The sequence below is a fragment of the Balaenoptera ricei genome, chromosome 9 (assembly GCF_028023285.1).
Source record: "Balaenoptera ricei isolate mBalRic1 chromosome 9, mBalRic1.hap2, whole genome shotgun sequence".
Lineage (NCBI taxonomy): Eukaryota > Metazoa > Chordata > Mammalia > Artiodactyla > Balaenopteridae > Balaenoptera > Balaenoptera ricei.
In genome coordinates, this window is record NC_082647.1 from 77,208,283 (window position 1) to 77,226,273 (window position 17,991).

A 17,991-nucleotide genomic window follows, 5' to 3' on the forward strand; every position below is an offset into this window, starting at 1 on the left:
TGGATAAAGAAGATGTGGCGCATATATACAATACAATGGAATATTACTCAGGCATAAAAAGGAGTGAAATTGAGTTATTTGTAGTGAGGTGGATGGACCTAGAGTCTGTCATACAGAGTGAAGTAAGTCAGAAAGAGAAAAACAAATACTGTATGCTAACATATATATGGAATCTAAAAAAAAAATGGTTCTGAAGAACCTAGGGGCAGGACAGGAATAAAGATGCAGAAGTAGAGAGTGGACTTGAGGACACGGGGAGGGGGAAGGGGAAGCTGGGAAGAAGTGAGAGAGTGGCATGGACATATATATATATACACTACCAAATGTAAAGTAGATAGCTAGTGGGAAGCAGCTGCATAGCACAGGGAGATCAGCTTAGTGCTTTGTGACCACCTAGAGGGGTGGGATGGGGAGGGTGGGAGGGAAACACGAGGGAGGGGTTATGGGGATATATGTATACGTATAGCTGATTCACTTTGTTATACAGCAGAAACTAACACACCATTGTAAAGCAATTATACTCCAATAAAGATCTTAAAAAAATAAAAAATAAAACCTGGAAGAAATAATTATTGAGAACCCTTGTATTAACATTCCTTTTTCCCTTTGAGTTACTCCTTTTCTTGGGCTGTCATTCACATCTCTGCATCTTTCCCTTTCTATTAGTATTTTTCTTCAACGTTTTGTGTTCAGTTATGCTTTTTAGAAACATTATAGATTCCTAGACCAATACTTTTCCATTTTTTAAATTATATTTAATATATAAAAAGTAATGAAGATATAAATTATGAAGTGCACTAATAAAATGGAAACCTGTTAAGTCACCACTTCAATATATGAATTAGAATATTGAATTTATATAATCATGAAACCACGTATGTCCACCTCCACTGTCACATCCTCAGTGGTAACCACTACACTGAATTTTTATCGTTTGATTTTTAAAAAGTAGTTTTACCATGTATGTATTACTGCTAAATAATGTTACTGACTTTTGCCTATTTTTGAGGTTTATAACTTATCTTACTCAAAAATGTAAGATTCATTCTTGGTTTTCATGTGTAACTGTTTTGTTTTCACTCGTGTTTATGTCTTGAGAAAACAAGTAAACAATGCTGTGAACATTTTTTTAACGTGTATGGGTATAAGAATCTCGTCAGTTTTAGATTTGCTGGTTCATGTAAATATACACGTTTTAAATTGTATGTGGTAATATTAAACCCTTTTCTAAAGTGATTGTGCAGATCACAACCACTAGCTTCCTGCTGCTTCATTTCAAACCCTCACCAGCACTTTTATTGCCAAAAGTTCTTAATTTTTGTTTACCTAGTAATATAAAGTGGTATCTCACTTCAACTTATATTTCCCTGATTATTAATGAGGTTGGACACTTTCATTGGACATTTATTTATCCATAATTGATTAGGGATTACGGCTGAAATAAGTATTCATTTCCTCCTCATATGGATAGTTATCCAGGCATCATTTACTGAATAACCATACCTGCTGCAGGGATTTGTTGTGTCACCTGTCGTATCAAAGTTTCATATATGCATGGATGTGTTTCACTGGCCAATTTGTTTAACCCTGTGCTAACAGTACAGTACTGTCTAAATTAAAGTGCATAGTAAAAAAATCATGTTACCTTTTTTTTTTTTTTGCCGTAGGAACATCCTTTTTCTTTATAACTCTTAAAGTCTTTTAGTAGAGATTTAGAATCTTCTTTATAAAGTTTACATATACAACCTCTTTTTCTAACATTCATTTATAGGTACCACTCACCCACAACTTTTAGTGCCTATTTTAAAAGACCTGTTTAAAAAAAAGCTGTCTAAATCTTTGTGGCTGCTGCAGTGTTACCGTCAATTCTTGTCTGTTAGCTTATATTCAGCTACTTGTAAACTCTTATAATAAGATTCTAATTTGCCTATCTTTTAGGTTTTCTATGTAGACAATAATATGTAAATTGTAACTACTTTATTTCTTCATATTTTAATAGTTACAGCTTTTTTCTATAAATACTGTGCTTACTGTGCTGCCTAGTACAATTTTGAATAGCAGCAACGATAGTGTTGCATCCCTATCATTTTCCTCATTCTAAAGGAAAGAGTTCTGTTGTTTCACCATTAATAATTTTTGCTACAAGTTCTTGATGCATATCCTTTATCAAGTCGGAGAATTTCCCTTTTATTCCTAGGTTTCTAAGAAATTTGTTTGCTTTTTTTTTTTTAATTTATTTATTTATTTATTTTTGGCTGTGTTGGCTCTTCGTTTCTGTGCGAGGGCTTTCTCCAGTTGCGGCGAGCAGGGGCCACTCTTCATCGCGGTGCATGGGCCTCTCACTATCGTGGCCTCTCTTGTTGTCGAGCACAGGCTCCAGACGTGCAAGCTCAGTAGTTGTGGCTCACGGGCCCAGTCGCTCCGTGGCATGTGGGATCCTCCCAGACCAGGGCTCGAACCCGTGTCCCCTGCATTGGCAGACAGACTCTCAACCACTGCGCCACCAGGGAAGCCCAGAAATTTGTTTGCTTTAAATGAAAGTGTATAGAACTTTATAAAATGCTTTTCCATCATTTTTAGATGATCATACAATTCTGTTAATGTGGTATATGGCATCTAAAGCACTTACTACCTTTGCATTCATCAGATAACTCAGTTTAGTCATAGCATGTGATCGTTTATGAGATAGTCTGGCTTCAGTTGCTGATTATTATTTTTTAGGATTTTTACATCAGTGTACATGAATGAGATGGAACTGTACTTTTCCTTTCCTCTCCTGTCCTTGTCAGGTTTTGAAATTAAAGTCCTACTTTTCACTGATGCATAGTGTTTTTGTTTATAAGACTACTAGAATATTATTGAGATTTTTTTTTTTTAAATCTCGCCTAGTATGTGTCTAAGCAGAAAGCAAGGTGTGTCAAGACTAGAATTCTCTTTTCTTTAACATACAGTATTCCTTAACTATTTAAAGTCCACATTTCATTTCTAAATATGTGTTCATTTCATTCTCTGTTTTTACAGCAATGTACTGGTATAACTATGAAGTTTTAAAGAAGTGGTTGTGTGCAAAATCTGGTTTATATGAACCAACATTTATGATCAACTTTACTTCAGGGGCATTATCTGGTTCTGTAAGTTTATTCTTTTGTTAATATTCCACAATAGTGATAATTGTCTTACTAAAATAAAACAAAATATTATGTAGCATTTCATGTCTATTGACATAGTGCTTTGGGGCTGCAGTGCTTTAAGATTTTTATAAGTATTTACTACCCTATTTTGAAGATAAATTACTAGCCATTAAATATTTTAAAATGCATTTTATATGTTTTTATTATATTACAAATACATTATGTTTTTCTGAATCTTTTAGATTTGTTAGATCATTACAGTTGTGATCATGGTAAGAGTTTAAATAGTACTTTATTCTTTACAAGGTATTTGGCAATTTGGTCATTAAATGCCAGTAGATCTGGTTATTTAATATTTTATAGAGTGTCATCTCATATGTATAATCGGATTGAATAGAAGTAATTTCATCCTTTGCTGCTAATTCCTGTTTCTTTGGGAACATTTTGGCTGAGTACCTCTTAAAAGAATTTTAATAAAAGTTATAGTCAGAAGGGAGAAATCTCAAATGACCATTTTTGGGTAGTAGAGAGTTCACCTTTTGCCACCCCTCCACATAATGAAAAGTTGTGTAGTGGACTTCCTTTATGCAGATTCTTATCACCATGATCTTGGCCACAAAGAGCTTTCTTATACCCACATACTTAGAAAGTGAATTTGTGATGACACAGAGTGATGTGCTGACATATTGGAACCAAATGAAAACAAGAGTGAAGGAGCATAGTGAGGTCATGGAGACCTGCAGAAAAGTACTGGAGTAACTGTGTCAGAAAACCTAGGCTAAGGAAGCCCCTGAGATCGTGTTCAAAATTTAGACGTGAATATTCCCGGGTCTGAGATCTGTCAAATTAAGCCTAGTGGGGTATAAAACTATTGAGGTAAAAGAGCAGTTCTTTTTAGCAATTTAAGTAGTTAGAATACCAGCAAAATCTTTTCATTATCTTTCTTATTTGTGAGGTGATTAAAAGTAACTTAATTGTATTTTATTTATATCTTAATCCAGCACGAATGAAGAAAAACAAGTACTATTTATATTTAGAGATTCATAACAGTTGGAATTGTAGAACCAATTCTGTACTTAATGCTTTATATCTTAAAAAAAAAATGGCTATATATCCTATAGCCATTGAATAATGGCTATAGGTTGTTGTTCCAGCTTTCCAGTAATATGAAGGAACGTTCTCTATTTTACTACGTCTGCCTAACACAGAAAACTTATTTTAAAAAATTTTAATGATTTAGAAAATATTGCTGCCTTTTGACTTATCAAATAACAGCAGAAAAAGCACATCAGTGGGACAATGTCCAGGTTTTCTGTCAGAAAACAAAATAGCCTAAACCATATCATTTTAGAAGGTGTCAGGTTCATACCACATTGTTGCTACCTTTGATACTCCCATCGGCCCTCCCTATCCAGAGGTTCTGCATCTGCAGAGTCAACCAGTTCGATTCCTGATTGTTGAATCCACGGATGTAGAACCGCAGATATGGAGGGCCGACTCTACTGCGCCATTTTATATAAGGGATTTGAGCATCTGCAGATTTGGGTATCTGTAACCAATACGCCCCGGATACTAAGGGACAACTGTATGTGTTAGATTGTGGACATGGAGACACAACAATTGATTTTATCTTACCTGAGATCTTTGAAACTGATTTCAAGAACTTAAATCTTTTAACATTGACAGGTGAAATAAATGTAAATGATTTTAAAGGGTATTTTATGAGCATATTGGCCAAATGTGAGTTGGGAAGCAAAAAATAGAGACCAGGTTTTACTTTGTATGATTGTTGTATCAAATATTATGAGACATTCCTCAGGGAATTTATTCTTACAAAAAACCTTCACTGCTTAATTAGGACATTATGAAAATAATTGTTAAATTGATTCATTTTGAGGTAAGTTTTTAAAAATGTGATCTGTGAGCTACATTTGATAAATATGTTGAAACCTATAAAGAAAAGGTATATAGAACTAAAAGTACATTTTATTTAAATTTTTAATAATATTTATTTCAAAAACATTTGTTGGAAAATTTTAAATGCTTACTAGATACTTGAGAATTTCCACTTTAAAATATTATACCTTCATATGTAGTAAAGGAATAATGGAACACACAGGAACATCAGAAAATGTGAATACTGGTTTCAGAGTCAAAGAGGTCTGGTTGGAATTCTGACTCTGCCACTAATAGTTGTGTGACCTCAGGAAAATAGGGGAACTTTTCTGAGACTGTTTACTTACTCCTGAATTTTGGGAGGAATACATAAGACATATATCTGTTTTCTTTAATAGAGCTTCTTTTAAATACCTCTGGTTTCATTTTATGTTTCAGTTTAGTTATGATTTTTATTACTATCCTTATTAACTAATGTGCTAGTTATGATTTTTATTACTATCCTTATTAAGTAATGTGCTAATCAGAATATTAAAATACTTTAGGAAAAATTTAAAAATAGATTTAAATTAATCAGTTTTACTTTTTGTTAGTTTGCAGCTGTTGTAACTTTGCCATTTGATGTGGTGAAAACACAAAAGCAGACACAACTTTGGATATATGAAAGTCGGAAAAGTAAGTTTAATTAATTTACAACATTTTTAAGATGCCATGAAAAATTTTTTCTTTCCAGATACTAAGTTAGGAATATCTAAAATAGGGAAAACAAGATTTTTTTTTCCTTTGTTACCTTACTCTTTATCTAACTCAAACTAATACACTGTTAGAATGGAATACCCAGAAAAAAATACTCTAAACCTAAACAAAAAATTTAAGAAATCTTAAAGACTATGTATTTTGCCTGCCATGAGTTAAGTCTCATACCTGCTATATAGAAGATTAAATTATGTAAGTAGTCTTTCAAATAAATGTAGGCAAACCAGGGTGAAGGATAGGCAATTACTGGGAAACCTTTTTTCTTAGTGCATCTTGTTTCATTAGTATGCATACACATTTTGTTGTTGTTGTTTATTTTTTAGCTTCCCTTCTTTTGATGTGTTTTTTCTGCCTACTATCCCATCTACTTCTTTGTAACCTATAATTTCTTCTAGAACAAAAGCATACTCTTAGTTGCTTCTACTAGATCCATTCTGTCGTTATTATAGAAAGTATAGCAAGCCCACTGGAAATGGGGCTTCGATTGTTTCTGAAACATACAATTGTTAGGATTTGATAAATTTGGATGGTCAGTAGATGAGTGTTTATTTTACTGTTGTCTATGCTTGAAATATTTAATAATCACAGTGTTTCCTTACACTGTAAGAAGTTGCTTATCACCTGTAGGATTAGCTCTTCTGATGTTGGATCTTTAGGCAGGAGATACTTTCGAGGTTCTGTTAGAGCTCTGCAGTGGCTTACCTCCAGTTGATAACTCTTTCTGTTCTTTCTCTTTTACATTAATTTCACCCTGCTATTAAAATAGAAGTCTGGGACTTGAGAGTTCTATAAGATTAGAAATACCCAGCTACTTGGCCTCCTTTCTTTTACCAGTTGCTTCCAGAATTTAAATGAAATAATTTAAACATGAAGTATAAGTTACCAACTTGTAAAGATTTTGTCATTGACTTTTTTTAGAAAGTTAAATTCCAGTCATAAATATTTTGTTCTTGGTTTTAAAATGTGTATGTAATTAGTATATTTATACTTACACTATTTATATAGATAGTTTAGCTTCTTAAGTAAATCACAAGGCCTCATTTATCTTCATAGGCAGAGAATCTGATATTTTACATAAAAGAAATTTTGAGATAATGAGCCCCTCTTCATTAAGTGGCAAATTCTAAAAAGCTGTTTTGAAAGCTATCTTTCTCTTACTTTTCCCTTTTTCCCTAGGCATACTTAATAATACGTACTTTAGTCTTTCTTAATGACTGCAAGTTGTCATCATTGTACACGTTGATTACTGTAGAGTTTCATAATGCAGCTCTCAGAAGCTAGTGAGGATAACTTAGGAGTGTTTGCCCATCATCCAGTGGTCTCAAACCACGACTTTGACATCTTCAGCTTCACAGTCTTCACATGGTAGTATGCCTACTTCTTGGCAGACTTTTTTCACCTATTGCATCTAGTAGTCTGTGGGCTACGCCAGATGCTTGTAATCGTGTAAAATGAAGGTAAGCAAACTTTATGTATGAACAGCTCGTTCATGAGGTTTATGTTTGAACTTCAGTAACATCTATTTTTGCTGTTTTCAAAAGATATATAAATTAGTTTTTACGGTGTTCCAGATATTTGAGTAATTGCAAATAAGTGAGATGTTACTGTTAGTTACAGGAAAAATCTTCCCTTTGGAGGAGACAGCACTGCTTTAATTTATTTCAAGACTGGTACATCTAGTATTCAGAAAGGTTTTAATAAAGCAGGACCTCACTAGGGAGGAAGGAGCTATTGTCCTCAAAACCTCTTTTTGGGGAAAAAAATTTTTTTTAATGTATACAATAAAAATTCATGAAAAATGGTTATCAGGGCTTTACTTTGGCTTTGGGAACCCCATGAAGATTTCTGTACATCTTTAAAATTTTTCATTATGAAAGATTTTTAAGATGTGGAAAAAAGTACAAAGGATATACATACCACCAAGCTTAAAAAACAAACATCATCAATTCAGAAAAAGTCTTATGTATATTCCTCCTTGATTGCATCTGGTCCTATGTACCTTAAAACTTATTGCCTTTATGATTTTTTCTTTTTAATGAATCCAACTATTAAAAATAAGATTTAAAATTATCTCTTTAGGTAAACAGATCTGTTCTTACTATAGTGAAATGATATACCACAAAGGCCATAAACACTGTTTTATGTGTTTTATCTGTATTAGAAATTAAGTGGTAACTTACTTACAATAGCATCATTTCTTTATTTTAACACTTAGTTTCTATGCCTTTGCAAATGTCAACATGGGCTATAATGAAGAACATTGTTGCTAAGAATGGATTTTCCGGATTATTTACAGGTAAAAATATTTCCTTTATCAAATCATTGACTAAAATGATTACTTTTACCTTTAAATCTATTACCTTCCTAAATTACCTTTCAGCAGGAAATTATTGAAAATATTCCACATTTACTATTTCCTCCTAAATATCTTTGCTATAAAAGTTTAAAAATGTTAAATAACAGTAGATTTACTATTGATATTTCTAGAGGAGGTGAGGAATAAGCAGTTTGGCTTCTTCTTTGACAACAGTTTATGGGACAGTATTTCATATATCACTTCACTTACTTTGATAACTATCAGAACGAAACCAAATAAGTTACATTTAAAAAAATAAGGTAATATTTGTTGTGAATTTTTTCTGTTCTCTCTTCAGGCCTAATTCCTCGTTTAATTAAAATTGCTCCTGCTTGTGCTGTTATGATCAGTACATATGAATTTGGAAAGTCTTTTTTCCAGAAACAAAATGCTCGAAGACAGCAATACTAGAGATGCTATTTCAACCTGAAATAACCACCATGACCAAATAATAAGATGGAGAATCTTAGACAAGAGCTTTTTTTCACCATTATCTTACAATGATTTTTTATCTTTCTTATCTATAATTTAAATGAATAGTAAATTTCTACTTTGCATTTAAATCATAATCCTAATTTTTAAATAAATTTTTTATCCTAATTTTTGAGATTTTGAAAAAGATATTCCAGAAATCATCACCATTGAGCATTCTTGTAAAGAAAAGAAGAATTATTCTACACTGAAAGCAATAATCTCAGAGTTTGATAACAAATCTCGGTGTAAGTTAATCCTATTGAGAGTGTGTCAGAGACAACAGAACATTTTGAATTGTGTGCTGAATGATGTACAGAGTCTAAAAGAAAAATTCGCAAATCGTTTATACACATTTAAATCACGGGCATAGATATTTAAGTATTTCAGCAAAGTAGATAATGGAAGGCAGTCTTTAGATAACATTATTCACATATACCACATATTACCTATTAGTTATTTTCTTTAATTCACATGCATTTGGTATTTTGTTTTTTTACCTTGTTACTGTTCTAAGGCCTCATGAATATTAGGATTTCTCTGATCAGAGGTGTATGGTTATTTTATCTTCATGAACCAAAAATAATTTGTATGGTATTGATGCTGCTATTTTTGATGACTAAAGACCCTGTGTTATCTACTGTCTCTGCAAGAGAGAGGGAGCTTTTACTGCCTGTATCAGATGTTCACTTCAGTCAAACTTGGGTGTGCAGTGGAAAACCACATTGTATTCAGACCAGTAAAAATGCTGTTTCAGCACAGGAAGGGCCTCTGGTTTCAGCTGTCCTGTAATGTAAGTATCACCATTTGTGGAGTTCTCTAGGTCGTTTCTATTGGCTTGTTCTAACAAAATTGAGACTATTACTACAATATCAGTCACAGAATATTTCCAAAATGTCCCTTGATTTTACACATCTCACATTAATATGCTAGACCAAGAACTGAACAGGCAGCAGTTTTCTTGAAGAAAGAGCTTTTGGTCACTGGAGGCTAATGCCTAAATAATTTAGTTAATGAATGTAAGAATGAAATAAAAAGGATATGATTTCAAGACAAACAATATTTTTTTAATATTTTTGTTTTTCTCAAGATCTGTATCCTGTGAGAAAAAGCACTTTATTGCAGTCTATGTGAATTTTATGAAAATGTGAAGCATATTTTTCCCTAAAATAGAGTAATATATTTAAGTGACAAATCTCTAGTGTTGGAAGAGGAATTAATGTATTTTCTAATATAGTAGAAAACTGTTTATGTTTCACCAGAAATAAACTCTGTAGGGTTTGTATTTAACCTTTTGTGTTTATTTTATCCTGTTGATTTACTTTAAGTTTGCAACATATATATCCATAAAAATGTAAATATAACTTTGACTTATATTTTCATTAAAATATTTTGTGCTTTCTTAAAATATCACTGTGCTTCTAGCTAAATATTTTCATATAAAATCATTATGTTAATGCTATACTACACACATATATATATAAAACACACACACATGAAAGTTTATCTTGAACACTGATGTCTAACAGTATTAAATTTAAATTTACCTTGGTTCTGCTATGCTTCTTTTTGATAACTGGTAGAAAAAGGCAGAAAAATTTAGGTTTTGAAATGCTCTCAAAAAGCGGTCACATATTTCACCTTAATGTCACTTATAAACAACGGAAGGGAAATTTTCATCCTCCCCCCACCCCACTACGGACTGCACTTGTGAAAAATGCTTACTTTATGACTAGAATAACTTAAATAAATCTAATGCCCTACAGTTTTTCTAACATACATTACATGCAATGTATCTGAATGAAAAGAAGGCTGAACTGAAGCTTTCGCTATACTTAAGTGGTCCAGAAGCATTAATAGTAGCAACTGAAAAGCATTTGGTTACAAATTGTGTTCTTGGTAATGTTTCTGAAAGGAAACAGTTTCATTCTGTTAATGTTAATTTCTAACATACACATTTAAAATTTTTTTTTTTTTTTTTTTTTTAAATTTATGGCTGTGTTGGGTCTTCGTTTCTGTGCGAGGGCTTTCTCTAGTTGCGGCAAGTGGGGGCCACTCTTCATCGCGGTGCGCGGGCCTCTTACTATCGCAGCCTCTCTTGTTGCGGAGCACAGGCTCCAGACGCACAGGCTCAGTAGTTGTGGCACACGGGCTTAGTTGCTCCGCGGCATGTGGGATCTTCCCAGACCAGGGCTTGAACCCGTGTCCCCTGCATTGGTAGGCGGATTCTCGACCACTGCGCCACCAGGGAAGCCCCACATTTAAAGTTTTTAAGAAAAATGTCTTATGCAAGTATTACATGTTTGCTACCTTTCATATAATACAAGTTTGACTTTTAAAAAAAGTAATATGGAATTAAAGTAAAATTTTCTTTTATTTCTAGGAAGACTATTCACTATGCTTATTTAGCCACATTTGACTACTTTAAATCCTAACCTCTTTTTCTGGGGCACAAATTACAGGGATGTGGAAAAGTTTAGTGTATCACTTTAAAATTTGTTTCCAAAATGAACTTTTAAAAATAAATTACTGCTGTTATATTTTAATCTATCATTCAACACTTACTGAGACCTTTTATGTGGTAGGCAGTATAAAAAGCACTGGAGATAAGATGACATTTCAAATACTCTCACTGGCCTTCAGGTTTCAGCTGTGATTGCTACAAGTATGCAAAAGGAGTGATGGAAAAGCTGAAGAATTCTCCCCTCAGCCTGTGGCGGAGGGACTAGTCAGGAAATGCTTCTAAGATTAGGACATGCGATCCAATTAAACGTACCTGGAGGTTGGGAGTCTTCAATCAGGCAGTGGTATTTAGCGCCAGTGGCTTGAGCAGAGAGTATACATGGCCATGTGGTAGGAGATAAGATTGGAAATGGAGTCCAAGGGGCCTTGTCTGCCAAAGGAGGAACAAGAAGCAAGAGGGAGCCAAGTAAGTATTTTTGGCACAGCTTTAAAAGTTAGAGTTGTGTTCTGTTTTGTTTTTCCCCCAAGACCAGTATTTTCTTTTAACTGAAAGAAAATAGGATAGCACAGTTTAGCACAGCATAGAATAGAAAACACCGGGATGGGTCACGTGTTAAGGCCAAGTGCTGTGTAGTGAAACTTTGGTTTTAGTTGGGTTTTAGAAAAATAACTGGCAGTATGAAAAAGGTGACTTATAATAAGGTGATCTATTTAAAAACAAAAGTTTTGGTTTGGATTAAAATATATTTTTAAAAGGTACCACTGTGACATTGGTATAATTTTATCTTCTCTCTCCTATCAGTGAAGTAAAACAAATGCTAAAGCAAAATACAAGGTGCTTTGCTTACAGAAGAGCAAAGTGGATTAGTTTAAAAAAAAATAAGGAGCCCTGATGTTCAAAGCAGTCATGTGACATTTCCAAGGTAATCCAACGTATTAGTTTATCAAAACTAGAAATTGTAACCAACAATAGGAAATTTTTTTTTTTTTTTTTTTTTTACTGGCCTTTTCCTCACTTGAGTCTCTTTCCAAACAGTAACCCCTGCCCTCACACCACCTTTGCCCTCCAACACCCGCCCCTCCCCCATGAGTGATTTACATCTTTTCCCCTACTAAAACCAAATTTTCTTTTTTTTTTTTTTTCACACACACACACTGTATTTTATTTTTACAAGAGATAAATAGACTGACACCAAGCATTGTACATGGATGACCACAACAAAAGCAACAATGATTGCAATTACCAAACATGAAACACTCATACTATGTCATAATAACAATAGGAAATTTAACAAAGAATTTACATAAGTTGTAAATTTGAGAAACATTTTTAACCACTTGAAAACTTGTATGTAAATCTAATAAAGATGACTTAAATAAAAACCAGCTGAGTCTACTTGCATTTTTAAGGTTTCTGTCAATCATAATTAATAGTAGTCTGTATTTGGTACTTACCACTTATGAACTTATACATATGATGTTATTTAATGTTGACATCCTGATGCCATCAGGCAGGTGCTGAGAAGATGGTGATGTTTCCATTTTACAGGTGAGAAAACAAACATGGTTGTTACATAATAAAATCAGAACACTGCCAAAACCACTACTGTACCGTACCACTTCGGCAGATGTTGTCAGCTTTAAAGCATATCATGTCATTTTCAAAAAAATAAAAAGTATTTAATTTGATGCGAAATGAGGATTTCTCCGAAACCATTTCCATATTAGTATTTTAGGTGTTAATATACACTTACCACATTTGATGAAACGAAAGTTCACTGTACACCTTGAATAAAGTAACTTTTTGTCATGGAAAAAATAAGACTACTACTGCATGGTACAAAATGTTTAATATACATGCAACAAGTATCGTACATCAAGGCAACAAAATACACATGGAAATAGTAGCATATAGTTCAGCATTCTATTTAGGGGAGGGTGTGTGAACAAGAAACACTACCACCTAAAATTAAAGATTGAGACATACCTCGTGCAAACATTAACAAGCTACCTCTATAACTAGTGAAATGAACTGTGTAGAAACCTGGAGTCACATTAGCAGATGAATTTTATACCAAGAGCTCCAAGAAAGGAGAAAAAGTCACTATCCTCAGATGTCATGTTTAAATCTGCATTTAGCAGCATGTTAAGATGCACAAGTTATTGTACACATTAGGCAAATCTGAAAAATTTGATCAATTATGGAACCTTGTATTTCCTTTCTATATTATAAAAATGTATGGAAAAAATTTAACAATGACTTTTTTTTTTTTAATTACTGAAGGATAATAAATGACATTTGAGAGTGGACCATGAGTGAAAGCATTTAAACGTTCTGATAGCTGTTAGGAAAGCAGCAATAGTGCTTAAGGCTAGCCTAAAATTTTTGAAATTCCCCTCCTTGACCGTTCTCTCGTTCCCTCCTCCCAAGGTTTCCACTGTCCTCATTTAAACCTTCCTTCTGTTCCCCCATGCTGATTACAAATTGCTTTAGATACCTCTCACTCACAATAATGTGTACAGAATAAAGGTACCATTTCTCAATATTTGCATTACTGCAAGTACTAAAGCCTCAAGCTAAAGGAATAAAGCTCTGAACATGTTCTGGTACATCTAAGATAATTTATTTTAAGGGATTTCAGGCTGCCTTTGTCCCTGAAATGACACTGTTTGAATGGTCTTAACATATAAGACTAGCCTTGTCACTATTATCTTAAATTCCAAATGACGAGCGTAAAGCTCTAAATATTTCAGAGAACCACGACACTCCCACATTTCTAATACAAAGAATGACTGTAACAAGTGCTGCTTGTCTCCTCTCAATACAATATTTTAGGAGGAACATTCTTTCTATATGTTGAAGTTACTAAGTTTGAATGTAATGTTTTATTAACAAATAAATATAGCATATGAAGTCCCCAATAAGTACTGTAGTAGCCTCTTCATGTAAACAATGTATAAAACTTCTTTGGCACAGCTGATCATGTTTTCCTCATATTACTTACTATAGAAAATATACTTCATACCTTTTCTCTTTCAATATGGTGGAGTTTTTAGGGACAAATGTACAGTTGTTCCAAAATTTGCAAAAATTTAAAAGACGGCTCATGGCTTTTTAAAAAAAGAAAACTAATTTTTTACCTGTAGAAGTGGAGTAATTTTTTAACATTAACATCAATTTAAAAATGAGATTATGGTATGATTAATGACAGAAGCTGTAAAGCATGTATGACACAATTCACTCTTGCATACGAGGCAGAAAAACAGCACTGGACGTCAGACATACTGTTAAGTATGGTGATTAGCCTACTGATCCTGACTTTAAAAGCGTCTCAGATCCTTAAATGAATTTGAACTCTTTCCCAATTAAATACTTTTTCAACATCTGTTCTACATTTTAAAATGTTTCCAGTTTATGAGACATAAATTTATCAATTCTGAAATTGATAAACTTTTAAGAAAATCTTGGAAAAACAAAAACAAATGTATTCACTTTACCTCAATGGTCTAAAATACTGTAAAATACTTCCCCTGTGACCCTAACAAATTTAGTAACTGCCTAACGACACATCCTACAAAATTTATAAAATGTTAAGTGGAATGTTAGGTTGATGCCAAATGATAACTGTTAAAGAAAAACTGAATAAGCCACTGTGAAACTGCAGCTAAGAACCTTTCTCTTCACTTTAAAGACAAGGCATTTAAATATCAGAACCTGGGAAGAAATTCATGAAAAATGAAGTAACTCATTCTTAGAAAATTTAATCACTGAATAAAAGAGCAAAAGAAAATACGTAGCTTAAGCCTTGAACTCGGTCTCTGGCAATTATGATACATTTAAATATATGAAAATCAGCTGAATAATAAATATGTACAATTTGCCATGGATTATTAACTTAGAGGATCTCTGAAAGTTTTTTTTAAGCCTATTCATTTTTAAACTTCCTCAGTGACAAATATAGGAATTTTAAAATGAAAAGTGGCAGAGTCATTTTTTTTTCCACTCAGAAGTTTACATGGAGTGGACTGAATTCTCTAATATAAGCGACAATTCCAGACATGTGCCAGAACAATATAAAATTCCGGATGTTTTCCCAGCAGTCAAACTTACATAAATAGAACATTTGCAACATAAAAACTTTTGGCTTTTACATAAAATTTTTCAGGATGGAGTTAGACCTGGACTTGTCATCTCTGTTGTAGGACTTGCAAGGTAGTCATTAGATTTTAGGCTTGTTAGAGATTTGTAACTTGCCACTGATGTCAGAGACCCACAGAGACCAAGTAATGAGGGAGTATCTTCTTTACCTGAAAATTAGGATAAAATAACAAATATTTAATTTCCCTTGAAGCATAATACCAAAAAGATCCTAAAACCATTAAAACCTTGCATACTCTACAAAACAGTACAAACATATCTAACTATAAAATCAAACACCTATATGTTAACATGTTTGATCTTTCAGTAGTTTCAATGGTACCCTTATAAAACATTACAGAGGGAATATTTGTGCTTCTTGTAAAAGTTCTAGATATGGAAGTTTGAGATGTTTTGGAACAAGAAAGTTGACCTTTTTTTGGAGAATATGATCATATTCAATTAGTAAAGAATAACAAAAAATAAAGTAACAATACCAGTGTCCAGGCCACAGGAATACCAGGAAATCCGTGTGCAGGTAACGTAATACAGCAGAAGCAGAATTGCTTCAATTCAGTTGGAGGGCTTGATCTGGGAAGTCTTTATTCACTTACTGAATAAACATTTATTCAGCACCTACTTTGCATCAGGAGTATTGTTACACAGTGCTGGACTTCAGTAGGCCCATGAAGGCGGAATGGCAGATCTGTTTCCACAGCCGGGGAAAACAAGTTCTTTCCAGAGCTGAATAAGTTTCAACCCACAGTGTGCAAATACTAGCGATAAGTGGCTGGTTTGAGGCTGCGAAAGGCTAATAAGGTCTTTGAAAACTAGCAGTTTTCCAAAGAAGATGGAAAGCTTAGGTTTTACTCACGTGGTTATAGAAGTATAAACTGAACCAGATATCAGATGTTTCTGAATATTATACATTGTTTCAAACAGTCCCTCTGCACTGTTCTCATAGTTGTCGTATTAATACTTTAACCCACCTTGTCATACTGTATGATAACTGTGGGGCGCTCTCCTTTATTAAACTATAGGCTCTGAGAAAGGACATGGAATTTGTTGTATTCATTATTATATTCCCAGTGCTAGCACACAGTAGACACTCATTAAATAATTATGTAATTAATGATAATTCAGTAAGAACTGCACTGGGACACGAAAGAACTCCTGTGTTCTTTACAGCTATGTGACCTGGGGAAAGGCATCTTCTCTGAGCCTATTCTTTGTAAAATGAGAACAGGTACCAAAAGATGACAATGTTAACTTCATAGTTTTGCTGACTAAAAAATACAGGAAAATACAACGGTGTTAGGAAAAGATATGGAAGAGTAATTGTCACATTCAGGTTTCAAATGTTTTATCATCTTATGTCAGGATCAAAAGATACAGATGTTTCAAGAACCCTTTTAATGTCTAAGCTTAGAGACCTATTTCAGGCCAAAATGAGCTCTAGAGTTCTTGCTAAATGCTCCAGGAACGCAACTGCTTTGGATAGTCTCTCCCAAATTTCTAATTAATTATTGACCTGTAATGTTTTAAAGAGATTTACTACTAATTACATATACATATGTATGTATATATAACTATTTTCTTCATTGTAAATATATATGTCACCTACAATTTACCATTTTAGTCATTTTAAGTGTACAATCCAATGGCATTAATTACATTCATAGTATTGTGCAACCATCACCAACCACTATTTCCAAAAATTTTCACCAGCCCAAACAAAAAATCCCTACCCTCTTTAAACAGTAACTCTACATTCTCCCCTTCCCCTCAGTCTCTGGAAACCTCTAATCTACTTTCTGTCTATGAATTTGCCCATCCTAGATTTATTCTTATAAGTGGAATCATACAGCATTTGCCCTTTTGTGTCTGGCTTATTTCACTTAGCATAATGTTTTTTAAGGTTCATCCATGTTGTATGTATCAGAACTTCATCCCTTTTCTATGGCTGAGTAATATTCCATTGTATGTATGTACTGCATTTTGTTTCTCCATTCATCTGTATGGACGTTTGGGTTGTTTCCACCTTTTGACTACTGGAAATAATGCTGATGTAAACACTGGCACACAAGTATCTGTTTGAATCCTGTTTTCAGTTCTTTGAGAGTATATACTTAGGTTACACATATTTTTAAAATATAAAGATTATAACACAGTAATTGCAAAAGACTAAATCTAAATGTCTAACATAGTTACACAGTGGAGTAACATGCAGCTGTAGAAGAGAACGAGAAAGATCTCTATGTACTGCTGTGTTGTGATTTCCAGGATATACTATTTAGTGGAAAAAGCAAAGTGCGAAATAGTGCATAGTATGTTACCTTTTATCTTAAAAAGGAATATGAATTTATTTGAATTTGCATATGTTTTAAAGATCAACAGAAAGATAATCTAAAAATAAAAATGGTTACTTACGAAAGTAGAAGTGAACAGAGTTGAGGTGAAGTTTAAGCATAGTACTTTGACTCTGGGATATATTCTCAAGATAAAATAATTAAAAACAAATCTTAAGCTATTTTAACTTACCCTATCTTAGTAATATAGATACTATTAGCTTGAAATTAAAACATATAATAGGAAAAAGCAAATAAGCAATTATGTTCCTATAAATTAGGAACCAATATTCTCATCATAAGATATAAAAATACAAAATCAAGTACATGGAAACCTTGACTCTTATGTGTGAAGTACAAAATAAGATAAATTTAAGGTACATTTTTCTTTAAAAAAAATTCCTAACTGTCTAGTGAAGAGGGTTAGAAACA

The 17,991-nt window shown here is 33.2% G+C and overlaps 2 protein-coding genes across 8 annotated transcripts in view; one reads left to right on the forward strand and one right to left on the reverse strand.

Annotated features, from left to right (window-relative positions):
- Positions 1–8,739, forward strand: part of SLC25A40 (solute carrier family 25 member 40) — a 43,806-nt gene extending 35,067 nt beyond the window's left edge. For 2 of the 3 annotated variants that reach the window (XM_059933999.1, XM_059934000.1), the window contains 4 exons: positions 3,022–3,131; positions 5,621–5,702; positions 7,999–8,079; positions 8,438–8,739. In XM_059933999.1, the coding sequence (XP_059789982.1) occupies positions 3,022–3,131; positions 5,621–5,702; positions 7,999–8,079; positions 8,438–8,550 (386 nt within the window). In that variant the 3' untranslated portion in view covers positions 8,551–8,739. Of the gene's footprint in view, positions 1–3,021; positions 3,132–5,620; positions 5,703–6,959; positions 7,526–7,998; positions 8,080–8,437 lie in introns of those variants that run through there. The other variant, XM_059934001.1, reaches the window with a different exon arrangement.
- Positions 8,740–12,906: 4,167 nt separating this feature from the next.
- The window catches only part of RUNDC3B (RUN domain containing 3B), a 152,877-nt gene continuing 147,792 nt past the window's right edge, over positions 12,907–17,991 (reverse strand). For all 5 annotated transcript variants that reach the window (XM_059934021.1, XM_059934019.1, XM_059934020.1 and 2 more), the window contains one exon: positions 12,907–15,381. In XM_059934021.1, the coding sequence (XP_059790004.1) occupies positions 15,236–15,381 (146 nt within the window). In that variant the 3' untranslated portion in view covers positions 12,907–15,235. The remainder of the gene's footprint in view (positions 15,382–17,991) is intronic.